The sequence below is a fragment of the Callorhinus ursinus genome, unplaced genomic scaffold (genome assembly GCF_003265705.2).
Source record: "Callorhinus ursinus isolate GAN/ISIS: 27379988/994484 unplaced genomic scaffold, GSC_fseal_2.0 scaffold18, whole genome shotgun sequence".
NCBI lineage: Eukaryota > Metazoa > Chordata > Mammalia > Carnivora > Otariidae > Callorhinus > Callorhinus ursinus.
The window spans coordinates 2,543,209-2,569,546 of record NW_027397080.1 but is presented as its reverse complement, the minus strand read 5'-3'; the positions used below and the strand labels follow the sequence as shown (position 1 = coordinate 2,569,546).

Below are 26,338 nucleotides of genomic sequence, written 5' to 3'. Positions count from 1 at the left end.
AGGCAGTGGTGTGGGCTCCTGGAGCTACTATGCCTGATATCTGCCACCCGCCCAGATGCCCAGACTGCGTATGCTTTTCCAGCCTTCTCTAGCCAGACCCCAAGTCCCTCCCCACCAGACCCTGCAGGCCCTTTCCTGGCCTTAGGTCCCCCTAGAAGGAAAGCTTTCATCTGGCTAGCCTCGGTGTCACTCCTAATCATCACAGTCCCCTGCCCTGACCTTGTAGCAGCCTCCCCGAGCCCCTTACCCTCTGCGAGGCCTCTCTGACTCTCATGTGAATCCATCCGCATTCCCAGCCTGGGGAGGAAAGCCTTGTCTGGACTCTGGGGCTATTCTGTAGGGATAGCAGACCCCTCAGTGAGCTTGAGGGGGCCAGTTCCCAAGCCCATAAAGTCCTGGTCTCTCCCCACTTTGTACTTGTACTGCTGACCTGCAGCTGGATTCCCCAACTGCCACTGAGTCTGGTTGCACTTCGGGAGTGATCGGATTCTGTCCTCATTGTTGTAGGCAGGCAGGGGCCTGGGCCCATTTCTCTAGGGAGATTGTGTGGCCAAGTAGGGTGACTGCTCCTTGGCGGACCACCCACTGAGTCCCCTCCTGAGTTCCCTTTTTCTCAGCTCTGGGCCTACAGGGATACCTGCCAACATGTCCGGGCCCATTCCCCCTCTCGCCTCAACCAGCTGTCACCAGCCACCTCAGGGGAGGGGTACTGCAGAGTTCAGGCCATTCGTCTTCTAATACCCGAGCCTCTTACCGGAGGAGAATGATGACAGATGGCCTCCGCCTACAGTTAAAAGCTGGTTGTTCTTTCTGGAGGTTTAGAGGCGAGTTCGGGGGTGGGAACAGCTTAACCTGCCTAAGGAGGTCTCAGTGCAATTTGGTTTAACTCCACAGCCCTTTCCCAAGCAATGCCAAGTGCAGGCAGTGTCAAGTAGGTAGCAAGCGAGAGATAAGACAGAAGTCAGGTCCAGAAATTCAGGTAGGTGGGAGAGTGGGGAAGGGGAACCCACCCAGAGCCAAGCTGAATGAGGCAGCCAGGCTCCACTGGGTCTAACTTGGCGCCCCAAAGGGGAGGAAGGGGATTGGCTTCAGCCAGCTCCAGCTGCAAGAAGGCCCATGCAAACCAGGGAGAGAAATGGGAGCTGAGGGAGCACCCCTCTGTTTTTAGAACCATGGCCTGAAAACTAGTATCCTCAGGGCCCACCCTTCTCTCTGCCTTGAAGGCAACAGAAGTGGGATCACGGATAGGCACTTCTCAGGGGACATGGGAAGGAATTGGGTCTGCCTTGGTGAACCTCCAGGGAGCCTGAGGGCTGCTTTCTCGCCCTGGCCTCTTGCCTGCCGGCCCAGCCCCTCCTGGCACATCCTCTGCTCTGTCAGAGGAGCTCCTGGACGGCAGGGGCCTATCCCATTGGTTTTTTTTAAACCCCTCAGTGCCCAGTCATCATAAATGACCTGGTGTTGGCTCAAACACCAGATCCTGCTTCCTGCTGAGCAGACCGGAATCAGACAGGCAGGCCAGGGAGGGTGATTCAGGGCAGCCAGGTGGATGTTGTCACCTGTTCCTTCCAAGAACACCAAGGTCAGTTCATTTGAGGCTCTTATAGTTCATCCAAGGAAGTAAGGAAAGAAGGTAGGAAAGGAGGGCAGTCAGCTAGAGTCAGGAGACTCCCTTTGCTCCCGCCACTTAGGGAGCAGACAGCAGGGCCTCACTATTCCCAGGAAGACTCTGAGGTTCTCTCCCCTGGCCTGACCTTGGCTGCAGGCTGACCGAAGGTACTGGAGCAGTTGGGATGAGGAATTAGGAGCTCTGCTCAGGCACGCACTCACCCATGTGGATGTCTGTGTCCTGGCCTGGCCATGCCCAGGGATGTAGGACCAGTCTTGTTTTAGTGAGAACTCATTCCCAGGGTTGGTAGGGGTGAGTGAGGAGAGAGAGGGGACCGGGAGGAGTCCTTTGAAATTCCATGAGCCTTCCCTGGCTCTCAAGTCAAAGATAACTTGGGCCATTAGAGTGAGCTGCCAGAGGAGAGCCAGTGATGCCCATGGCCTCCCCAACCCTAGCCCTTCTTGGAGACACAGGAGGCCTCTCCTTTAGAACCCTTCCCTACCCCAAGCCCAGGGCTGGTGCCTTCACAGGACCTCTCCTATGCTCTACTTCACTTCTCTGGCATCTGAGACCCAGGTAAATGTGGGGGAGGCTACTTCTCCAGGCCCTTCCTCTCTGGTGCCAGCCACCTGCTTTTCCTGCTCCTGCAGCGATGTTTCCAACCGAGAGCAGCCTCTGGGGAGCTCTCTGTACCTGCCCGGAGCCTCACCTGTAGAATTCTGGCAGGAAGGAGGCAGCTCTGTGTTTGGGAGCCAAGGCCTGACTGGGCAGGGCTGGAACGGGTATTAGGCCTCGCTCATGGCGTCTGCCTGCCACTTGCTATGTGCACAGCTGCTCAGTGGGTGTGGCTTTCTGGTACCCAGGAGCCTTGATGGGATCTGGAAAGGGAAAGATGGGAAAGGAAGACTGAACAACCCAAAAAACAGCCTGTGCTAAGACCGGCCGTACTTTCTTCATCCATTTGGGGGCTCTTCCTGTCACCATTTGTGGCCATTTGGTTCCCTGACTCACTGGACGGCTGCACAGATGACTCCAAACAAGTTACCTAAAGGCTTGTTTTCTCCCAGCCCCCAGGAGCCCTGAGCTAGGTGGCAAGCTTGGAGGAGTTCCTCCTGCCTCCGCCAGCCTCCCCTCCCCATGCCCAGGATGCCTGGTAACCCAGAAAGGAACTGCCCTTCTAGTCCCCCTCCTCTCTCGTCCGCACTCCTAGGAGGCTGGCCTCGTTGCTGCCGGGCCTCGGACTGGGTGTTAGTTCAGTGAGGCCCCGAGACCTGGCCTGGGCGGGTATGGGTGTGGTTCCAGCCCGGCAGGGGGACAAGAGAGGACAGGGGCTGGAGTTGGCCCCTGGACAGCCTCAACACAGGCCTGACCTCCCAGCGGTAGCTCAGGCCTTGGGGAAGGAGGGAGGGGCCTAATGCACGAGTGGACTGGGCCCCAGAATTTGGAAAGGCAGCATAGTTTAAGAGGGGAACACAGATCAGGCCTTAGAGTCAGATAGACTTGGGTTTAAATTTAGATTTTTGTCACTTGTTAGCTGGGTTACCTTAGGCAATAACTTGCCTAAGGTAACTTGCCAGGCCCCTTAGATTTAGTCTCATCCATTAAAAAGGAGTAATACTACCCATCATTCGGGATTGTTTTAAAAATTAAACCAGGTGAAATATAGAAGCACCTGGCATGGTGCTTGACACTTAGTAAATGCTGTCTGGCAATGATTAATGTTATTTATTATTTCATTATTATTATTATTATTATTACTTTTATTAGTGCTGTTAGAACAGCCCAGTGGCACTAGGGAATAAGGATTGTCTGTCTAGGCTGTAGGGTCTGACCTAGGAGGTGACTTAAAGCAGGGGTCAGAGGCCAGGCCCAGAGGAAGGAGACTCAGGGCCTCCTGGGAGAGACAGCAGGGGTGGGCTAACGGTCCGGGAAATCCCCAGAGCAAACAGGGCCACCAGGTCCCCGTATATGAGGCCTTACTGGACCAGGCCCGAGATGGGGACTGAGTGTCCATCTGCGCCTAAACCTATACTCTGTTCCAGGCCGGGGAGGGATGCAGAGCCTTAGGAGCTCAGTACGGTCATTGCCATTTGCCGCACCTCAGGGGAGACTCAGTGCAGGGTACCTGGAAATGGCGCTGAGGCTGGCACACACCGTGGCCTCTGCTGGCGAAGCTTCTGCTGAGTCAGCATCCGTGACCCCTCCACCGCCCCACCAGCTTCTCCCCTGTGAGGGCCAGGAGGCCTCTGTGCTCATCCCCTCGGCCGCATCCTAACTGCTGCCGCTCCACCCTCAGATAAAAAGTGCTCAGGGATTGGGGTTCATGCCGCGCCCGCCCCCTGTTCTTCTCACCACTGTCGTCTGTGACCTCTTGGTTACTGTGCCTTGTGATCAGTATTACCACTGCTGCCTCCTCTCCCCACCGCCTTCCTGCCTCCCCCCCCCTCGTGCTCCTCCTGCTTCCAACATCCTCGTCATAGCCGTCGCGCATTCAGCTCTTCAGTTTGCCAGACTTCTTTAAATTCCTTCACTTGGTTCTCATAATGACCCTGTTAGATCAGTTCTGTTATTATCCCCCTTTGGGGGATCGGGAAACTGAGGCACAGGGAGACTGAGTTGCTTGCTCCAGCTCACACAGCTGGCTAAGTGGTAGAGCTGAACTCACGCCCAGCTCTGACTGCTTCTGGGTCTTCCTAAGAATAAGCCTGACCACACCCCCTCCTGCTTGGAATCCTCCCCTCAGTCAGCTCCCCGCTCCTCCCCACAACATGGCCCAGGAGAATGATAAGAATTGTGGTTTACTGAGCCCCTCCACCTGCCAGGCCCTGGGCTGCATGATTTCCATGCAGTGCCTCAGTCAACAGCCCTCCACGGCCAGACAGTGAGTAGAAGTAAGTGTAAGGGTAGCACCTGGAAACGTGTCAGAAATGCATCTGGGGCTCCACCTTCAGCCTTGAGAATGAGAAACTCTGGGGGCAGGCCCAGCAGTCTGTTGTAATGAGCCATCCAGGAGGTTTGGATAGAGGCTCAGCTGTGATGCAGCCAGACTCCATGGCACAGCACCCGTGACCTGGCCCCTGCCAACCCCTCTTTCTTGCACCCAGCACACAGCCTCCGCTCTGGCTGTGTCAGCATGGATATCCTGTTTCCAGCCTCCATGCCTCAGTTGCCCCCCGTGGCCAGGCCATCGTAGATGCTCCTCTTCAGAGTCCAGTGAAACACTCCTCGCTCTGTTTTACTTGAGGGTTTGCTTCTCTGTCAGCTCTTACAAGCCCCCAGAGGACAGGAACGGTGGTGTTTTGTCTCTCCAAGTCCATCACCTCCAGCAGTGTCTTAAACATAGTTGGCCATGGGGCGCCTGGGTGGCTCAGTTGTTAAGCGTCTGCCTTCAGCTCAGGTCATGATCCTGGGGTCCCAGGATCGAGCCCCGCATCTGGCTCTCTGCTCGGCAGGAAGCCTGCTTCTCCCTCTCCCACTCCCCCTGCTTGTGTTCCCTCTCTTGCTATGTCTCTCTCTATCAAATAAATAAAATCTTAAAAAACAAACAAACAAACAAACATAGTTGGCCACACATAAGCGAATCAGTAGGTGTGGAAACTGAGGCCCAGAGTAAGGCAGGAACTTCTGGCAGAGTAGGATTCCAACCCAAGTCTTCCGACCCTCAGTCAGGGCTCCTTCCTCTCAGCCAGGCTGTCTCCCTCTCTCATGGCCCTGAGAGGTCGTTCTTTTAGATCCAGGCCCTTGCTCTTCTTTTGCCTCTCCTGAGCATCTCTTTCCCTTAGCCATGTTTGATCTTCCTTTCGCCAGTCAAGCTCACTCTCCTTGATGAGGAAATGAGAACTGCCCTGTCCCTGGCGCTCTGCATCTTTCACTTGTCTGTCAGCCTCACGGAGCCGGCCCCACGCCGACTCCTATTTCTGTTCATCACTTTTTCCAAATATAGCTTTCAAAAAGTTTTCTGACCCTCTCCTTATAGTGCACATCAAGGTAAATTCCAAATGGCTAAAAAGTAAAAATATAAAAATACGACCAAAGGGAACTTTGAAGTAAATAGAATAGAAATCAGATCCCTTGGAGGGAAAAGAACTTCCAAGGGATAGACGTGCTAGGAGAAATCAGATTTAATAATATATGAAAATTTATACCGAATTAACAACAACAAAAAGACTGGAGATACCACAAAACTTTGGAAAAGTATATTTGGGAAATATGACAGACAAATGGTTATTGTTACAAAAGTTGACAAGAAAACCATTAGGACCCCAGCGGATAGAAGGGCGGGAGACTGAACAGATGACACGGAAGGAAACATAACTAGGAACAACAAAAATGTGCTTAACTTTCTAGCAGTCAGAAATCCATGCGAAAGCAATAGGGTGCCTTTATCACCTACCACATCTTTAAAGAATGTGTTCAGGGGCACCTGGGTGGCTGTCGTTAAGCGTCTGCCTTTGGCTCAGGTCATGATCCCAGGGTCCTGGGATCGAGCCCCGCATTGGGCTCCCTGCTCAGCGGGAGGCCTGCTTCTCCCTCTCCCACTCCCCCTGCGTGTGTTCCCTCTCTCGCTGTCTCTCTCTGTCAAATAAATAAAATCTTAAGAAAAAAAAAGATTTAAAGAATGCGTTCAAATTATACATGCCGCTGGCAAGAGTGGAGTGACAGGTGCTTTCAGAGGCCACTGGTCAGAGTGGAAATGGGGACAAGATTTTTGGAAAGGAAATGACATTTGGCACCAATAGCCATGATCCAAAGGAAGGACAATCTGTACACAATGATTTTTATTGTAGTGTTATTTATAATGGCCAAACCCAAATATAACCTAAGGGGTTCATTATGTAAGTTGTAGTTTAACGACTTGGAGGAGTGTCAGCGACCCTGCAGCAGGGCTGGGCGCTCCCACCAGCGTTGTCACGGCTGCCCCCACCCCCACCCCTGCTGCTTCCTGCGGGCAAGATCACCTCAGCCCTCGTCTTCGAGTTTCATTTTCCTCTTCTGTACGGTGGGGATAGGAACAGCTTCCTCGTGTGGCTTCCTGTCAGGGCGCTCTCAGGAGTGAGCGGGTCAGTGCCCTGGGCTGCACTGGCCACATTGTCCTCCTCCCGCGGATGACCATCACCTTCTGAGAAGTGAGATTCAGCCAGGCAGGGGCCCAGGAATGAGTGTGTCAGGGAGGGCAGCGGGCCCTGGGCACAGGGCAAGGGCCACCTGGTCAGGGAGGTCCTGCCACCCCATGTCTTGGCCTCCGGGACACTTAAAGAAGCCCAGGACCCTAACCAGCTGCCTGCCCCAGCCTCTGTACATTCTGGATGAAGTTCGGGGCACAGAGAAGGGCATCGGTGATGAGTGTAGCATATTCGGTGAATCGGTATAACTGGCGTGTGGCGTGAGTGCAGTCGTGCCCCGAGACCTGGCCAAGAGGGCCCCTGGCTCTCCTCCAGCCACACCCCTTGCCGTGGAGTGAAGAGGAGATGCCCACCGAAGGACCATCCTCACTTGGTAGACCATTACCAGCAACTAGAGACCTCAGAATTTCTTGCGCTAGCAGGGCCAAGTCCACTTCCATCCTCCTGAAGACAGAATACGCCTCCATGTGCAGAACTGGAAGGCCAAGGAGGGCTGTTTGCAGAGGCTGGGAGCAGAAGGTGGATGTGGGGGCTGGGGAGTCCGCTCACGTGTGCACAGCACTTCTCATGGTGTGGGGTGGGAGCGGGTGTGGGGAGAGAAGGGAAGCAGGCTGGGGCTGGCTCTTCTCACACCACCACAGCCTGGCAGGAGTCTGGATTCTAAATTCAAACCTGGATTTCCAGGTGGTTTTTCAAGGGAGAATAGAATATATTTTATTTAACAGCTTGATACCTTGATCTGTAACTTTCAAATATTTAGGATCTAAAATTTAGACATGTGGTACATGGAATCCATTTGTAATTTTGTCCCTGGCTCCACAAGCATGGGGGGTAGCCTGCATGGATGTGGGGGCAAGGGCTACAGATGAGGCTGGTAAGCAGGGGATAGAAGGTAAAGGGTCACATCAAGGAGCTTGGACTTCATCCTGTGATATAAGCAATAGCAGAAGCCAGCGAGCTGACTTGTTGCCAGACGTATTACATGCAGGACTAACTTGTCATAGCACAAACCACTATAAAGTAGGAACTATTCTTATTTTCCTTATTTTGTAGATGAGGATAAGACGACTTCGGGCAAATAACATGACTGGGACACAGAGTTGGTAGTTAGGGTGTCAGGGTTCAAGTGTCAGACCTACAAAATCATAGGGGCAAGCCAATGTGGGCTGACGAACAGCGTGAAGGTGGGAAGCATATGGTTGTGTGATGGATCTGCCCAGAAGCCACAGATTTGGTAGTTGCTTGGTTCCTGGGGGTGAGGGAGAAGGAAAGGTCAAGGCAGATGGAGGACTCATGTCTGGGTTGTTGGGGAAGAGTGATGGTGGTGGGTCCTCGGGGAAAAGAGATTAGAGAAGAAAACAAACCTCTTGGGCCTTGGTTTCTTTAGCAGGGGACTGGACTAGATTCTGTTAAAGGTCTCTTTTTGTATGATTGTAATCCGTGTTTTGAGGGTCGTTGGTTGTCCAAAATGTTATAGAATCTATTTGTACAAAAAGTACATGGTTTATATATAACAGGCACTCAAGTGTTCGTTGATTGGTTGATCTGGGTTAATCATTAGCTCTGAGATATTTGCATCTGTAAATAGCCGCCTTTTTGAGCTCTTCATTTCTTTTAAGGGGGGTGGGCAGAGGGAGAGAGAGAATCTTAGGCAGGCTCCACGCCCAGCACGGAGCCTGATGCGGGGCTCTGTCTCATGACCCTGAGATCATGACTTGATCCAAAATCAAGAGTCGGACACTTAGCTGACCGAGCCTCCCGGGCACCCCTTGAGCCCTTCATTTTGCGTGTGGTTTTGTTAGTCTGTCACCTTGCTGTCCCTCCCATTTTATGTGCCATGCATGTGAATGTTTTTTGGATATGTCTTCTCTGTACATATTTTAAATAAGTATAGCAGATGTTTTAAACCTCTCTTTGGCTCTTTCTCACATTATAATAACCCCACCATGTATTGAGGTATTTGTATACCACCCTGTCTTTTCCACTGCATTACAGATTCCTGCTGGATTAGGAGAACAAAAACAAAAACCAGACCTACGCTTTTAATTATCCTGCCAAGCTGTCCCAGTGGGCAGTGGAAAGCCACTGAACATTGTAGTCCTGAGAGTGTGCGGGATCGGATTTGTGCAGGGAAGTGAAGGAATTGAAGGTGGAGGTGGGAAGCCCTGGTGGCCGTTGGGGTGACTCCCGGGAGAGGTGGTGGCCTGTCCCAAGGAGGTAGCAGCAGAGAGTAGGAGGGAGCGCACCTGCCCTGCTCTGGGCCGCAGAAAGCCAGCCCGTGGTCAGCGTCTCCACTCCCAGACCTCTCATCAACTAAGGGAGAGGGGGAGGAAGGGGCTGCAGGAGGAGACCCCACGAGGGCACGGGGAAAGCGCGGGCCCCGGCTGGGAAGGCGCCTTCGTCCCAGAAGCTTTCCCCATTGCTCTTGGCTGTGCTGAAGAGCTGGGCAAGGTGCATCAGCAGGAGACTGGCGGCGGCCGCACACCGATGAGCTGCGTCCTGACTTGACTGAGGCAGGGACATCCCTGGAGGGGGAGGGACTGGACAAGGAATGCAGCCCACAGCCGGCCTTGAGGAGAGGCTTGATCATTCTGGGGGCCTCTGTGCTGGGTCCTGTGGGGCAGGGGAATGAGCTGTGAGAGGCCTGGGTCACATTAGAGTAGGGCTTCTGGGACAGGGCTGTGTTCTGGTGGCGGGCTTGGCAGTGTCACCCAGCGGGGGGAGGCTCCATCGCCCACTGCCCTCCCCCCACTTTGGGATGTCTGGACATCTGTGTACTGGCCTGTGGGGCATCTGGCACTGCCATATAATCCTCCCAGCTATCTGGGAAGTGGGTTCTGTCATCCCCGTTATGCGTGAGGAAGTTGAGGCTTGAAGAGATGACGTGACTGGCCCAGGTCACACACTTGTGCAGTCAGGACGTGAAGCTCAGTTTTACGGCCTCCAGCCCTCCTGCTCTGCACTGCATCCCCGTCTCTCTCATGGCTCCTGTCAGTCTCCCCACCCGCCCCCAGCGCCTCAGCTTCCACCTGCCCCTTCAGTGTTGGTGGTTATGGGGTTCTCATCCCTTCTCACCCAATGACCAGAGATTCTTTTTTTTTCCTTTCCAAGTTTTTATTTAAATGCCAGTTAGTTACCATACATAACAGTCTGTTTAGTTTCCGGTGTAGAGTTTAGTGATTCGGTACTTCCATACAACACCCGGGGCCCTCCTCAGTGCCCATCCCCTATTTCCTCCATCCCGATACCAAAGATTCTTCAGCAGAAGTCAGCAGATCCCTTGACTTCGGGGATCCCGTGACCCTCCGCAATGGCGTACAGAATCTGTAAGGTGTATGTGCCTGTGTGTGTTTTTCTGAGAAGAGAAGCCGTAGCTTTTATCATAGGAGACAGGCTGGGGTTTTGTTGGTACTTGATGTTTTTACGGCTGGGGAAACCCCAAAATGCCCAAATCATGTCTTGGTCGTATTCCTCCTTTCCCTGAAATTCCTGAGGAGACTCTGCCTCAGGACAGTGACAGATGGGAAAAAAGAAACTAGTGCCGCTGAATGGCTCAGTGTGTCAGTTCCGGGGCTCTCCTGCAGGGCTCTCTGGGACTCGAGACCCACACGCAGGCCCCCTTTCTCTGGGGGCAGGGAGCAGAAGCTGATCAGGAGCTGGGCCCACACAGCAGGGGTGGGTGTGTGTGTGTGTGTTAGAGAGAAAGAGTTCTTGCCTTATCCCAGTAAATGGGACACTCAGTACCCTCAAACCTAAGTGGCCAGATCAGCTGCTGCTTCTCCCCACTGAAGCTTTGGGCAGAATCTCACAGAGAGCAGAGCCAATGAGCCAATTTCCGACAGTTTCACATAGTAGTCAGATACAGGACTTCAGACCTTGTTTCACAGAGGACATCTCATGTCGTGGAGAGAACCAGGTTCTGCAGTTGGATGCAGCCAGAGCTCCCCTCGCCTCTCTGAGCCCCAGTCGCCTCTGTGAAATGGGATGTGGGGCACCTACCAGGTGACCCCTACTCGCCTCGGAGCTGCTGGAGGGCAGAGGGGGGGGGTCCCATTCATCCTTAACCCCAGGCCCCAGACTTCCTGAGGTGGGAACAGTAATGACGACAGTCAGTGGTGTGGTAGAACACCCATCTTGGCATCATGACACTCGGGTTTGAATATTGGCCCAGCCACTTGTGTGACCTTGATCGAGCATGTTACTTCTTCTTGGGGTCTGTACCTGTGAAGTGGGTGAAAAGTGGAGGAGATGTAAACAGGTACGGTCTGGGAAAACTAGCCGGGAGCCTCGCCCCCCCGCCCCCCCCTCTGTGTCCATTCCTGGCTCTCCTGAGCAGCCCCTGTGCCTCCTGCTCTTCAGGTGTGGGGGGGCAGGCATGGGCGGGAACCCCGGGTGGGGAACCGTTGGGGCCTGCCAGGCTCCACAGAGGGGACAGGGGCCCAGCACAAGCTGGTACCCGCATTCCTTTCAGTCCACACCTGGCCCTCTCAGCAGGAGCTCCTCCCCACGTCCGCCTAAGATCTTGGCCATCTCTACCCTTCCTACCGGGTCCTGTGGTCCCTGCCTTTGGGTCTGTGGGATTCTGAGAAGATAGACTCAAAAGAAGCAGATGACCAGTAAGCCAGGATGGGCTGGAGACATGAAGAATCCAGTGTGGATTCCTGGGTATCTGGTTTGGAAGATGGGGTGGATAGTAGAGGAGAGAGCAGATAGTAGAAGACATGGAAGAACATACAGAGAGAAGAGGAGACGGAGCAGATCTGGAGAAACCACAAACCACATCCAGCAACAGCGGACTGGTTCAATAAGTTATGATACATGCTGGTGACATGGTTCTTAGAAAACATACTTTTGATGTCTGTAACATTCAGTTATAGAGATGGATCATTTAGCCAAACCTCTGCTGTATATTTCTGGATTTTCCTCTGGTTTGAATTGCATTTTATAAACAACACTGGAGTAAACAGCTTTTTACAAAGGTCTTCACCATTCTGATTACTTTCAGAAGAGAAATGTTGCAGTCAGCAGATATAAAAACAGCCTTGAGGTTTTTGATACATATTGTCAGGTTGCTTTTTTGAAAGGCTCTACCGATTTTACTCCTATAGCAATGCAGGAGAATCCCGCCGGGGCGTGCCAACCACCACGGGCACCAAGATACATACCCAGACACACACACACACACACACACACACACACACACACACACACACACATTTTAGAGATAACAAAGAGCATCTTATTTTAATTTGCGTCTCTTTGTCACTACTGAGTTTGTTTATGCTTATTAACCTTATTTTGTGTTCTTTTCCTACTTTTATGGTGTCCCATTAATTTTTTTCATAAATTTTTAAAATATGTCTTATTTGTGACAAAATGTTTCTCACTTTTTTGTTTCCTCCATAATTTTACTTATTCTGTTTTTGATATACTAAAGCCCTCAAAAATGTTTACAAAGTCAAAATCTTTTTTTAATTTATTTCTAACATTAACATGTCAAAAGTTCAGTTATAAAATATACACCTCAATTTTCTTTTAGTTTTGCTTTTTCAGCATTTAGTTATTTTGGGTACAGTGTGAGGAGAGGAAGTAAAAGGATCTTTTTTCTAAAGAGCCAATTTTCAGATACCACTTGCTGAGAAAATCATCTTGTGCCCACCGACGGTGAAGCTTCCTTTATCATAACCTAAGCTGATACATACATATGTCTATATTGCTCTGCTTCTGGGCTGTCTTGTTTCATTGATCTTTGTGTTGATTCTATACATCTACCGATGTCTCAACAATTGCAAGTTCATAATATACTCTAATATCTAATTTTTAAATTTGGGGGCTATTTTACCTGTTAAATATTTTGGATGGGTTTTTGGAATCCTTTTGGTAAATTTCAAAGGTCCTACTGGGATTTTTCTTAGACTTCTGTTAAGCCTACATGAATCTGGGCAGAGTTGGCATTGTGCTAGTATTCAGCCTTCCTATCCAAAAACAGTTTGTCTCTCCCGTTTTTTTTTTCAAGTCATCTTTTTATATCTCTCAATAAATGATTATAGGTTTTTAAAATTGTTATTACAGGTAACATATCTTTAAGTCTGTTGCTCACTATTTGATATTTTTCATTAGGATTGCAAATGGGATCTCCTTTGTATTATATCTGGTGATTGTTTCCTATTGGAGTGCACATCCCATTACTAAATTATTCTCTCCATTCTAAGTTGAGTTGGGTTTTTTTAGGTTTTCTAGGCAAATAACAAACACCCTGAGATACCAGGTTAGAGTCCTTGGGCTTGGTAATGCCTCCAGTCTGCAGGATTGGTGCAGTTCTCTCCAACAGTAGTCAAGAGTCCAGCTGTAAGGGTGGAAAAGGTGGCTGAATGGATCGAGCCCAAGTTCAGGGGTTCCTGAGGCTGGGGCAATAGAAGGGCAAGGGGCAGGGGGCTGAAGGAGCTCACAGGAAAGCTCCCTAGAGTGACTGACTTCAGGGACTAGATCAGAAAGGGCTCGTGTACTGGACACAAAGGTAGGGCTGGGGACTGGAGGAAGGCAGAGAGTCCAGAGAGGACGTTGTGGCCCTGGAATGGATGCTGGGGTGTCAGGTTTGAGAGCTGATGCCTTTCCCGTACAGGACTGGGCTCTCTGAGATCTCCACTTTGCAGTTAAAGACACTAAAGCCCTGAGAGCTTTTCACTTGCCTAAAGTCACCCACTGCTAATCAGTGGCATACTGTGTTCTGCTGTGCCTTACTAGCTCACGTTCTGTCCTTATTTTTCAGGTTCACTTTAGAACAGTTGACTGAAAGCAAGGAGAGACAGCGGAAGGGAAAGGAGGCGAGCCCAGCAGAGCAGTTAGGAGAGAGCGGGCAGGCTCCTCGTGGCCCCTCAGTTAACTGCAAAGGGGAGGGGACAGCTGGGCTGCTGGGTCCTCCTGCTGATCCAGGAAGCCCCTCAGACCAGAACAGCACACTTCAGGGCACCACCCTGCGTGCCCCTGCCCTGCAGTTCACTCTGTGTCCTCCCTTACACTCTGTGGCCACACCATGTGCTCACTGTCCCCCACCACATACTCTTGTCTCTTTCATACATCCTGTGTCGTCCCCCCCACCCCTGACACCAACACACCAGCTCATCCCTCTGCCAGGGGGTTTACGCCCCATGCCCCGGGTTCCCCAGTATATACATCATGCCCCACTTGTTTCGTTTGCCTGTACACACTTGGGGCCGTGCCACACACACACACGGTCCCATGGCGAGCTGTGTGCCCAGCTCACGCCCGCTTACGCTGTGTCTGCAGAGTGCATCGGATGGCTTCTGGAAGTCCGTGGCCACGCGGGTGCCCAAGGAGCCCCCTGAGATTCGCATCCTCAACCCATACTTCATCCAGGAGGCCGCCTTCACCCTCATCGGACTGCCCTTCAACAATGGCCTCATGGGCCGCGGGGTGAGAGAGCGGGGCCCTGGGAGAGGGCACGGGGAGCAGGGTCAGAGGTGCCTTGGGAAGGGAGGGCAGGGTGGCAGGGTGAGGGGCAGGGGGCCTAGTCCTCAGAAATGGAGCTCAGCTCTGCTGAGTGCGGCCAAGGGTCTCAGCCTGGCTCAGTTCTCCAGCTGAATTCTGTACCTCCTCCGTTCCCTCCAGAACATCCCGACCCTTGGCAGTGTGGCAGTGACCATGGCACTACACGGCTGTGACGAGGTGGCAGTCGCAGGCTTTGGCTACGACATGAGCACGCCCAATGCACCCCTGCACTACTATGAGACCGTGCGCATGGCAGCCATCAAAGAGGTGCTGGGCTGGGCCGGGGGGCATCCCTGGGCAGGGCCGAGGGAGGGGTGCTCCCAGCACAAACCAATGGAAAGGGGTGAGCCAGTGGCTGGTCCGGCTGCCCAGAGTTCGCAAAGTTGGGTCACTGGAGGTCCATCCCTGCCTTCAGGTCCCTGGTCACCACGCATCCTCTGTGCCCCTGAACCTGGCGCCTCCTTCCCCACCCTTCTTGCCCCGAACGTTCCCTCCCTGGCCCTCTCCCTGCCCTTTTCATGCACCTGCCTCATCCTTGCTGTTCCCAAATGCCATATGCTAATCCTGGCACCAGCTCAGAGCCATCTCCTCCATCGAAAGCCCTGTCTTCCCCCAGAAGACGTCCATGCCCCCTCAAACCACCCGAGACCTTGCCTCTCTGTGCCGAGACGGTTCCTGTACCCCTCTGCCCTCCCCTGTGAAGGAAGACCTGAAGCACTGATGCTCTTGATCACCCAGAATGGCTTCCCAGGTGATCCATATGTCCAGGTGCCTTCATGTTCAAGAAGCATTCCGGGTCTCGGGGCTGGCAGTCAGCCTCTTCTGACAGCATCTCTGCCTTCACATCCAGAGCCCCTGTGAACCCCTCTTACAGTCCCCTCCTGGGGCCAGCGCTCTGAGCAGCTTCTCTGCTCCCGAATGGGGGGTTGGGGAGGAGGGGGTGTTGGAGGACGCCTCCCCTCTGTGCAGATTCCTAGTTCTATAAATGTAGGGGTTCCCATCTCACCCAGCCCTCCTTCCTGCTCATCACCTTTCACACGCCCTCCTCCAACCCAGAGCCCTGGCCCCCTCTCTGCCCCCCACGTCCAGTGGGAAAACAGGCTGCAGCGGGGACTCCAGCAACTCCTGCGGGCTCGTCCCCTCTGCCCTCCTCACTCCCTCACAGCCTGACTTCCCCCTTCCCCATGACTCCCGCTAAGGTCACCGGTGACTCCGCTCAAGGCTGCCAAATCCAGTGGGCACGTGTAAGCCTCATCCTTCCTGACCTCTCAGAAACTTTTTATGTTGACCACTCCTTCCTCTTTGAAACTTTTCCTGCTCAGACTTGCGAGTCCTTAATCTCTGGTGTTCCTCTCCCTTCACTTGCCGGTCTCTCTCGTTCTCTTCCTCAGCGTCCTTGATTTCAGTCCGCCCCGAAAGAGTCAGCACTCACTAGGGCTCTGTCCTGGACGGTCTTCTCACTGTCCACGTTCTCTAGGAGCTTGACATCCCCGTCCGTGGCTGGAGTTCCCTTCTGTATGATTGCACGCGTGTGGCTCGCTCGGGCCACCTCAAGCAATGAGAAGTTATTGCCGGAATTTAAGAGAAACTTGGGAAACCAGGAACGACTTTATGGCAGGGCCCCCAGGGTAGCCTGGAATGGGGTTCAGGGTGGGGGGGCCTGTCCCAGGGTTAGGACAGCTCCTGACCGATGCCACCCCCCTCAGCAGTGGTTCCAGACCTGCCTCCTTGTTGCCAGGAGCCCGTTGGTCTTTCCATCTGTGTCTCTTCGTATATCTGCTTGCTTTCTCGGCCTTGCCAGCCCCCACTCTGAACCACCAGCACAGCCATCGCCTGTCTCCTGGCTTCTGTTTGCTTGTATCTCTGGCCTCTTACAGACTCCGTTTATGTGAACTTTGCGTCAGAGCCCCAGGCGGAGGGTGCGAGGCCGTAACCAGCTCACGCAGGGCTTCGTGGGCCGTGGTGAGGAGTTGGGGCTCTGCTCTGAAGGCCAGGAGGAGCCACGGGAAGCTCTTGGGCTGTAGAGTAGCATGCAGTAGGTCGCTGTGGCTGCAGCACGAAACAGAGGGGCGCGAGGCAGATCGATCCAGCCGGGCCGCTGTCCCAGCAGCCTAGGCAAGAGATGCAGGCTCCTGACCAGGAACTGTTCAGGGGCGAGGAGAAGGCAGAAAAGAGGCCGCATTTTCAATCCGTAGGTCTTGTCTCAGTGCGGCAATGAGGGAGGACTGCACCTTCCCTGAAACCCTCTGGTGGAGCCTGTTCCCTTTCTTTCTTCTTCAATTTCTGGGCCAAACTGCCCCCCGCCATTATCTCTGAAAGTGGCTGGCTTGAGGCTCACGACATCGACTGTGCCCGCCCCACGCAGGGTGCTGGGGACTTCAAGCTATGAGATCAAATGGCCTGGGTTTAGAACCTTTCTTTCCTTCCCAGTAAGGGGAGAATGATAGCACCCACCCCCTAGGTTTGGGGAAGATTAGACATGATAATGTGTAAAAACAAAAAAACCAGCCTGGCACATAGTAAGCACTCATAAATGTTAGCTGTTATTATTAGTGGTTTTTTAAATTTATTTTTTTGAAGATTTTATTTCTTGACAGAGAGAGAGACAGGGAAAGAGGGAACACAGGCAGGGGGAGTGGGAGAGGGAGAAGCAGGCTTCCTGCAGAGCAGGGAGCCCGATGCGGGGCTCGATCCCAGGGCCCTGGGATCATGACCCGAGCCGAAGGCAGATGCATAACGACTGAGCCCCCCAGGCGCCCCGCTGTTATTATTAATGTTTTATCCACACTTATCACCATTTCCTCCCGGTATCCTGGCCAAAGATTCACTGGAAATGCCGGTGCCTGGGTTTAGCATCCCTGCTGTCCACCTTGAGGGTCTGCAGGAAGCAGGTGAACCGTTTTCAGCACCCTGGCCCCAACACCACTTCCCTCCGCTCGGCCCAGGGGCCCGTTCTCCAGGCCCAGCAGGAGGGGGCGGGCCGTGGAGACAAGCGGAGCACGGGTTCCGTGCTCGGGGGACATCCAGAGGAAGGTGCATCAAAGGAGTTCGGAGAGGGGACGGAGCGAAGGTAGGGAGGAGTTAGGAAGGTACAGGGTCATGGAGACCAAGGGAGCAGCGTTCGGGGACTGTCCCCCACGTCAGGCGCTGTCGAGAGAAGTCCAGTAAGAGGAGCACTGGGAAATGGCCGGTGGCTGCACCGGTGAGGGGGCCCCGCAGACGGTGGGGAGAGCAGCTTCGAAGGCCAGTGGCTGCTCAGGGCGTAAAGGTAGTGCGGAGAGGCAGGCATGGTGCCCGGTACGTGCTCCGGGGAAGCCTGGACGAGGAGGAGGAGGAAGGGGATAGAGCAGCAGCTTGCTCAGGGCCCAAGTGGGCTCGCACGGGACTGTGCGACCCGGCGGAGAAGCTCGGGCTGGAAATGTCCGTTTGTGAGTTGTGAGCCCAGCTGCTGGTTCAGATCTGCGGCCAGTAGAGTACAAAGCGCAGGCGGTCAGGGCAGCACCAGGGTTTAGTGACTGGGCGAAGGACGAGGAGCCGGAGCCGGAGACGGAAAAAGAGCTGTCAGAAGGGCAGCTGCATCCAGAATCAAGGGTCCTGCTGCGGCTGGGGGCCCAGGACTGCCAGAATTCTGCCCCAGCCCGTAGGTGGTGTAGACAACACGGTGTAGACAGCTCTGGTAAGCTCCCGTGCCGTCTGCATGGAAGGGAGAATGAGGAGGCCTTGCCTGGTCTAAGAGCTACAGCCCAGGGCCAAACTTTTTGTTTACTCTTTTATTATGGACACTGTCAAACATATTCATAAATGCAGAAAATAATATGATGAACTCTCAGGCACCTGTCACCCACTTCCCTCAGTTAGCACACATGGCCAGTGTTCATCTGTTCTTCCTCTCATGCACCCCTCCCCGCTGATTATTTGGAAATAAGTCTCAAATACCATATCATTCCAACCATAAATATTTCAGTAGCTTTCACTCAAAGATAACTTTTAAAATATTATCACAATACCATTATCACACCTAAAAAAATTAATAATTCCTTACTATCACAAAAAATGTCCAGTATTGGGGTGCCTGGCTGGCTCAGTTGGAAGAGCATGCAACTCGGGTTCATGAGTGCGAGCCCCACAGTGGGTGTAGAGATTTAAAATAAATAAATAAATAAATCAACTTTAAAAACAATGTCCAGGGGCGCCTGGGTGGCTCAGTTGGTTAAGCGACGGCCTGTGGCTCAGGTCATGATCCCGGAGTCCTGGGATCGAGCCCCACATCGGGCTCCCGGCTCAGCGGGGAGCCTGCTTCTCCCTCCGACCCTCTCCCCTCTCATGCTGTTTCTCTCTCTCTCTCTCTCTCTCAAATAAATAAAATCTAAAATAAAATAAAAAATAAAAACAATGTCCATTCTTCCACTGAGCTTTCAACCATCGGTGACTCCCAGTGGGTGTTCTTGAAACTAACCCATCAGATTGGTTGCTTCTTCCTGGGGGTGATGAAGGGGAGACATAAGGAAAGAGCAGTATAAGTTTACACATCTGTTCGGCCCCTGGCCCTGCCATTCCTCCAAGCCTCTGTGTTCTGAACCCACAAAATCGAATTTCATTCCGCACGTCTTTATTGAGCACCTACTGTGTCAGCCAAACAGTCCCTGCCTTCAAAGAGAGACAGTGTGCCAGATGATTGACTCTTCGAGGGCTGAGGGCAGAGCACGCTGGGAGTCTGCAACAGGAGGGGACAGTTCAGACAGCAGAGTGTCATGACAGGAGCCTCGAGGGAGCCGGAGGTTTTAGGGAGTTCGGAGGGACAGTCGTGTAGTCACAGCGATTGAAAGAGGAGGCAGACCCTGCAGACCTTCCAGGTGCCGTGGAGCGTGGAGTGGGGGAGAAGAAACGGTCACCATTTGAGATGTGTCTGAGGGACCCTGTCCTTAGGGGCGGCCGGCTTCGTGGTTAGCCCAAGAAGTCGAAGGGCATAGTCAGAGGATACAGGGAATTTGGCCTGCGTTTCTGATTGAAGAGATTTGGCAAGCTGGAGAAAGTTGCCTGGATGAGAATAGGGCCAGGACAGAGCCCTGGGTCCTCCGCACCAGCCAGCGGCGCCCGAGCACACCGCGGTGGGGTTCCCGCAGAGCGGTCGGGGGTGTACGGACTGCGGAGAGGCTGTCCGCTTTCCCTGAGTCAGTCAGTCCTTTCTCATTCTTTGAGAGACCTCACCACCAGAGCCTCCTGGTGCAAGTACTGGGGACAGGACAGAGCCTGAGCCTGGGTGCAGGCTTCGCCCAGGAAAGCCCAGAAGGCGGCATCTTCCCTGTCATTTCCACATTCACAGAAAGGTGAGCTGCTTGTCCTCGGGCCCCCTGGCTCCTCCGATCTGGGAGGCAGGATTTCATCAGCCTGGAGACCGCGCTGCATCAGGCCGGAGGATGACTAAGCCACCCCACGCGGTTCTCCTTCCAGCAGGGCGCACCCCCCAGGCCTGGGCCAGCTCTCACTGGCTCACGTGGCCTGCCCTCAGGGTGCCTAGGACCTAGGTGCCCTGGACGCGCTGCCAGACAAGGAGGTGACGTCTGGGGGAACAGGGTCGGAAGGCCTCCATCTTCGAAGACTTGGAAGAAGAGGAGAGGCAGAGTTCTTGTAGGGCGGGGAAAGGGGTTCTGGGAAGGGAGGAGGGTGAGCAGATTTCCCAGTCACAAAGCACTGGGCGAGCGGTGGGCAGAAGAGAGCACCGAGCTCCACTCATCCCTTCCCTGTGCCTTTCCTTTCAGTCCTGGACACACAATATCCAGCGGGAGAAAGAGTTTCTGCGGAAGCTGGTGAAAGCACGAGTCATCACTGACCTAACCAGCGGCATCTGAGGTGGGCCCAGCGCGCGGCCACGGAGGTCCTCACACCGCCAAGAGGAAGCAGCAAGCACCGCCCCCTGCCCACTCCATTGGCCTTGGTCTGGCTCCGCCTGAAAGGTGCAGGAGTCTGCAGACCCAGAGAAGGACAGCGCCAAGTGGCCTCAGGGGTGGCGAGGCCTCGGCAGGGCAGCCAGAGCTGTGTCTGCCCGGAGGCCAGCCCCAGAGACCAGCACTTAGCCTCATTCTCAGCCTGGGGCCTTGAAGCCAGAGGGCCGGGAGGCCGCCGGCTGTGCCCAGCAGGCCCAGCATGCAGGAGGTGGACATCAGGCCGCAAGGCTGCTGCTGGAATCATTTCTCCAATCAGTGTTTGGTGTATTATCATTTTGTGAATTTGGGTAGGGGGGAGGGGAGGGATAATTTATTTTTAAATAAGGTTGGAGATGTCAAGTTTGGTCCACTTGCCATGCAGAAAGAGGCCCACTAGGGGGCCCGTCGGGCTCCCTGTAGAGTGGGGGTGCCGTGACTAGCCTGTGCCCTGCTTGGGGCTAGAGGGAGGTGGGCAGGATCTCATGCCAACCCCCTCCAGCTCATGACACTGTTTGGCCTTTCTTGAGGAGAAGATGGGGTATTCCCATGCACCAGCCCCTAACTACGCCGCAGGGAAACCCTGGAGTCATCGTTGAAGCCGACAAGGCAGACCCTGGGTTAAGCAGAGAGAAGTTCAGAGCTCGGGAGGCGAGGCCTGGCCTAGCGTGATGGGAATGCCCCCCCACCCCCCCGCCGCTGCAGCTGATCCACAGGACAGTGCCCCAGCCTGGACGGACCAACTTGGCAGCTGTTCTGGATTTCGGCAATGACACTGTCAGGTCCTTGGGCTCTGCCTTCAGCCTGGACCAGAGGGAAGTGAGGCTCAAGGACCTTACCCAGGCTGTGGCAGCCACCCTGGGCAGCCATCCTGGAAGCAATAAAGCTCTTCCCTGAATCTGGCCTCCTCTTGCTTTCTCTGACTCTCCTGGAAGAAGCAGGACCCTGGGGCCTCAGCAACTCCATTAAACCCGAGGGCCGTCTCTCTAGCCCACAGATTCCTCGGTCCCTTTCTCTTCTTCTGTCAACTGCAGGACCTGGGGAGCCACCTGGGGGCCTTCGGAAGCCTCTCCCATCCCACACAGTCCTGCACCCTCTTGGCCTTAAGAGAGGCAGACCAGGGCGCCTGGGTGGCTCAGATGGTTAAGCGTCTGCCTTCGGCTCGGGTCCTGATCCCAGGGTCCTGGGATCGAGTCCCGCATCGGGCTCCCTGCTCCCTGGGAGCCTGCTTCTCCCTCTGCTTCTCTCTCTCTCTCTCTGCCTCTCTGTCTCTCATGAATAAATAAATAAAATCTTAAAAAAAAAATAAAAATAAGAGAGGCAGACCAGAGGTATGAGGGCATGCCCCAGAGTCTACCCTACCCTAAAGGAGCCAGAGGGCAGGGGGTTGAAATCCACGGCCCTGGGACAGCACCTCTGGGTCCCCAGAGCCCCAGTTCTGCGGGGACAGAGATTCCTGCAAGCACAAGAAAGCTATGTGCTGAGCCCCCCGACAGAGAGAGGCTCACAGCCCACACTTGCTCCTGACACCCTGGGCTGAGCTCTGGAGAGAATATGCCCCACCCCCACCCAGAGCACAAAGGCACACCCTCTCCCCACAGCCCGCCTCTACCCACACAGAAGAGAAAGGCAGAGCCCAGCTCTAGGCACCCTCAGGTAAACGTGGGAAAGAACACCCCCACCCCTACCCCGAGAGCCCTAGAATCTGATCGCTCCCCTCGCAGCGACCCCAGGCAGGCCTGAGATCCGGACAAACACACCCCTGCATCAGAGGCATGGAGTGAGCTTCCTGCCAGAGCTGCCACTGTGGCACCAAGAGAGGCTGGCTGGCCCCCTTGCCTCTCGCTTGCCATCCCAAGGGCCACCAGCGCCCCACATACCCCCTTACTGCTGTGGTTTGTCCTCAGGCAGAAACCGCCTCCTCTGAGGGGAAAGTCGGGCCCTGACGGAGGGACGGGCACACCCAGAACTCCCTTGGGATGCTGCTGGAAACAGGGCACAACTCCAGTGCACGTTGTATTCTACGGGGATGGCGCCCCCTGGAGTTGTACGGGGCCTAGGCTGCAGGCCTACAAGAGGCAGCCATGGTTGTTAAGTCCCAGGTTGCAGGAAGCAGCAGAGAGAGGAGCTATTCACTGCTCAGTCCCCTGTCCCACAGGGGTTCTGTCAGGCCTGGGGACAGCCACCTCCCCCCACCGCCCAGCAGTTCTCCGTGGTCTGGCTTCCACTGTACGGAACCTGCTGTCACAAAGCGGTGGTTCTCGGCCCCGGCCATACACCAGACTAACCTGTGTAAGCTGGAAAATCTGCACATGCCCACCCCAAGATTCTGATTCAGGTTTGGGGTGGGGCCCAGATGTGGGTGGTTTTTAAAGGTCCACAGGAGATTCTGATGCGTAGACAAGGTATAGGCTGGTCCACACAAGCCCCCTGAGCACTTTCATCCCCACCCATGGCTCCCAACTGTCAGTTGGTCGACAATTCCCAGATTGCCCTCTTCAGCCCAGCTCTCCCCACTTTGCTCCAGGCTACAACATTCAGCTACTTCCTGAGCGTTACCACTAGGGTAATCCACAGGTCCTTCCAACTCCGCACATCCAACACTGAACTCGTGAGCTCCTGTCCCCAACCTGCCCTCCTTGAGGGAAGCCCAGCTTCCGGCATGCGGCCCCTCCACATCGTCACCCCGGCCAAAGGCGCGCCTCTCTCTGTCCTACCTCTTCATTCCATCCAATCAGGCGCCAACTGAGTTTTCAAGATGTGGTCTGAAAAGCCTTGCGGCCCTCTGCTCACCCCACGTCTCTGCCTCAGACCCCTCTCTCCCCAGCAGCCTCCTTACGTCTCCTCCAGACCAGCCAGTCACTGCAATGCATGTCTGGTCGCACCATTCTGCTGCCTGAAACCCTTCAGTGGTCCCCAGGGCCACTGCCATAAAGTCCAGACTCCCCAGTATGACACACAGGATCTGGCCTTCCCTTACATCTATCCATGTTACTCAACCTCCAGCTCACCTGCCAAATTGCTGTAATTAGGCACCTGAAATACTACCCTCCAGCCATGCGTGTGCATCTCCTCTGTGACCCTCCCTTCCTCAGCCCGGGCCCCTGCTCCTACCAGCACTGCCCCTGCGGGGCCCAGGGAGCACCATGTTTGCCAGCGGGCGGCAGGGCGGCTGGAGCGGGGTCGGGCCTCCAGAGCCCCGGCGCAGCACCTCACCGACCCGACAAGTTCCGTGGGTCTGCTGAGAGAAGAAGCTAGCGGTGGGCCAGATAGCGGGGAGCAGCCGCGGCGGGTCGGCCAGTCAGGGCCCAGGAAACCGCACCCATCTCAGGGCCCACGGCTGAGGCAGGGACCGGCCCGTCCCCTCCCTCCCCGCTCTCCGCCCAGCCTCCCAACTCCCTACTTCGCGCGTCTACAAGCTCTGAACGCCCAGTTCCCGCGCCTCTCCGCCGCCCGGGTTCTCCGCTCTGCGAACCAGGGTCCCTTCCCAGCGTCTCCTCCCCGCCGCCCCCGCCCAGCTCGGGGGACCTAGCGTAACCTGGGGGGGCCAGATCCCAGCAGGTGGAGCGGCCAGGTGAGCCCTGAAAGGTGGGGTTGGGCGGAGGCGCTCCGGGCCCCACCCCGGGATCCGGTGACGCCGGGGCTGGAATTTGACACCGGATGGCGGCGGGCATGAGGCTGCTGAGGGATGGAGTTGGGCCCGGCCCCCAGACCCGGCCCACGGGCTCCGCCAGCAGCAGGTCCCTCGGGCCCCAGCCCTCACTGCGTCCCGGACCCAGAGCCCTGCACCGCGGTAAGCTGACCTATTGGCCCACCCCTGTCCCAGCCCTGGGGCTCAGGGGAGCGGGCGGGATAGTTCCCCCTCCGCTCCTTTCCCACGTCCTCCCTCTCCTGGGCCGGAGGCACAGCTCTCCGCCCCTCCCAGCCCCCTCAGTCCCCCTGTCACTGATCGGACTGCGCTAGCCCGCTGTAATGTGAGGCCCCCGCTGCCGCTACAGGGCGCACACTGGCTGCCAGGGCCACGCTTTTGGCTAAAAGAGGCGCTGCCAGGTGCACAGTCCTGGGCATGAGCCTTTTAAGCTGCGGGGGAAAGCCCAGCACTGGTCCCAGGAAAGGTGCCTAGAAGAACCACGGAGGAGGACCCCTGTGGTGAGTATCCGCCGGCAAGGGCGGGGAAGCAAGGACTGGTGGACCAAGTGGCCCCCAGCCTGCCACGAGGGAGGCTGGGCCTGACCTGCCCTCAAGAGACCCGCTCCTGAGCTCCCCCTAGTGCAGGGGGTCACTGAGGCTGCCTGGCCCGGCTTTCCCTCCGTCAATGAGAACAGTCACTAGCCCGGCCCCTCAAGGCCTGATTCAATTAGCAGAGCACACCTGGCCCTGGAGGAGCACACCAGGGAGGCCTGGGGAGGTCTGGTCCACAGGTATGCAGACGTTCTATGTGCTATGGGGTGGGGGTGGAGGGTGACAGCTGGGACCCAAGGGCAGACCAGCTAGAGGGTTCTAGGGCCCCAGAGGGGTGTTGGGAATGCCAGCCAGGGTGGGTTCGCCAAAGGGTTGGTGGGGCTCAGAAAGGATGGCTGGGCTCAGGAAGGATGGCTCCTGGGGGAAACTTAAGAGGAGCAGGGCCAGGCTGCCAGACCCACAGGAAGCTGGAAGGGGAACAGACCTGGACCAGCTCTCAAAGACCAGGTTGAAGTGGAGGCCTGGAGGGCCCTCCTGGGAGTTGCTCAGCCCTGAGTTTATTTGAGCGCAGCCAAAAGCCCACCTCCCCTTTGAGTCTGCAGGCTTGGCAATGCTGCCCCCTGGTGGCCACAGGGAGCCAAGCCCAGGCCCTATGTTAGAGGGGCCATCAGCCCCCATCACCGGCTGGCTCTTGAGGGACCATCTGTGGTTGAGAAGAGAGAACTCTGGCGGCTCTGGGTCCAGACAGAGAGATCACAGAGGAGCAAGGTGCTGCAGCGCTGGGTGGGCAACACAGGCTGAGGCCGGGGCGTCGCTGACATCAGATAGGTCAACAGCAAGCACCCTAAATCTTCTCTAGGCCACATCTTCCTGCTCGTGACACAGAGACAAAGCTCTCTGTGGGACCCAGTGAGTCCAACTACTCCTTTCTCCAGCTGCTCCTGGCAGCTCCAGCCCTGCAGGACAGAGCAGCAAGGCCCCAGGGAAAGAGACCTGGGATGGTAGGCAGCCGCGGAGCTTCTCTGAGTCTTACCCGCCCTCTACCTCATGGAGTTGTGAGGACTGAAAGAGGGGAACAGGTGCAAAGCTCAACCAACACACAGTTAGGTTCTCAAGGCAGTTACTTCTCTACCTGGGTTGAGTCCAGCTGTCCAAGCCCCTTGTACTTCGTCTGGAGACACTGAAGTGAAGGGATGATCTGCTCAAAGGATAACTCCTCTCTCAATGCTCCAAGCTGCCTCAAGAGGGGGGTGGGGGGGGGGACGGGAGCAGGTCGCCTACGCTGATGGGCCGTCCTGGTATTGACAGAAATGGAGCCCGGATGTGGAAGCCCTTCTGTGCTGCCCCACTGGCCCCAGCCTAAGCGGCAGGTGAGTGGCTCTCCCAGGGGACTGCCACCTGGAATTGAGGAAAGGTGGTTTGACTGGGGAGGAAGCGCAGGGCTTGGCCGGCGACAGAAGCGGAAGGGGAAATGCTCAAGGAGGGACCAGGAGTGAGGAGGAAAGTCAATGATCTCTCCCCTGGGCTCCCTGAGGCAGCGGACCCACTATCCTCCGACCTAAACCCTCCGGGAGCTCCCCCCACCCAACTAAGCGCCCATCCTCTCCCTGATCCCCGCTGCCCGAGCCCCTTCCTGAGCTCCCTCCACCCCGAGCCGACCTGGATGTCCTATTCCTCCCTGAGGCTCCACTTCTGTCTCCGCGCAGCCTGCCCTGTGGCCAACCCTGGCCGCTCTGGCCCTGCTGAGCAGCGTCGCCGAGGCCTCCCTGGGCCCCGCGCCCCGCATTCCCGCCCCGCGCCTCGGCCCCGCTCCGGCCCCGGCGCCCCCCACCGGCCACCCGCCGGGTAGGTGAGAGGGCGAGGGGGCGGGGCGGGGCTGGCCCGGGACCCGGAGCGTGACTCAGTCTCCTTGCAGGGGGCCGCGCGGCCCGCACGTGCGGCGGAAGAGCCCGGCGGCCGCCGCCCCACCCGCCCCGGCCCGCGCCCCAGCCGCC

At 55.6% G+C, this 26,338-nt stretch overlaps 2 protein-coding genes across 4 annotated transcripts in view; both read left to right on the top strand.

Moving 5' to 3' along the window:
- Positions 1–21,060, top strand: part of ST3GAL3 (ST3 beta-galactoside alpha-2,3-sialyltransferase 3) — a 179,343-nt gene extending 158,283 nt beyond the window's left edge. For all 3 annotated transcript variants that reach the window (XM_073902754.1, XM_025856879.2, XM_073902755.1), the window contains 3 exons: positions 14,020–14,166; positions 14,362–14,508; positions 20,001–21,060. In XM_073902754.1, coding sequence (XP_073758855.1) covers positions 14,020–14,166; positions 14,362–14,508; positions 20,001–20,090 — 384 coding nt within the window. In that variant the 3' untranslated portion in view covers positions 20,091–21,060. The remainder of the gene's footprint in view (positions 1–14,019; positions 14,167–14,361; positions 14,509–20,000) is intronic.
- Positions 21,061–23,305: 2,245 nt separating this feature from the next.
- The window catches only part of ARTN (artemin), a 3,829-nt gene continuing 796 nt past the window's right edge, over positions 23,306–26,338 (top strand). Inside the window, exons 1-5 of the mRNA XM_025856370.2 lie at positions 23,306–23,955; positions 24,161–24,311; positions 25,653–25,714; positions 26,051–26,189; positions 26,260–26,335. Of these exons, the coding sequence (XP_025712155.1) occupies positions 25,655–25,714; positions 26,051–26,189; positions 26,260–26,335 (275 nt within the window). The 5' untranslated portion in view covers positions 23,306–23,955; positions 24,161–24,311; positions 25,653–25,654. The remainder of the gene's footprint in view (positions 23,956–24,160; positions 24,312–25,652; positions 25,715–26,050; positions 26,190–26,259; positions 26,336–26,338) is intronic.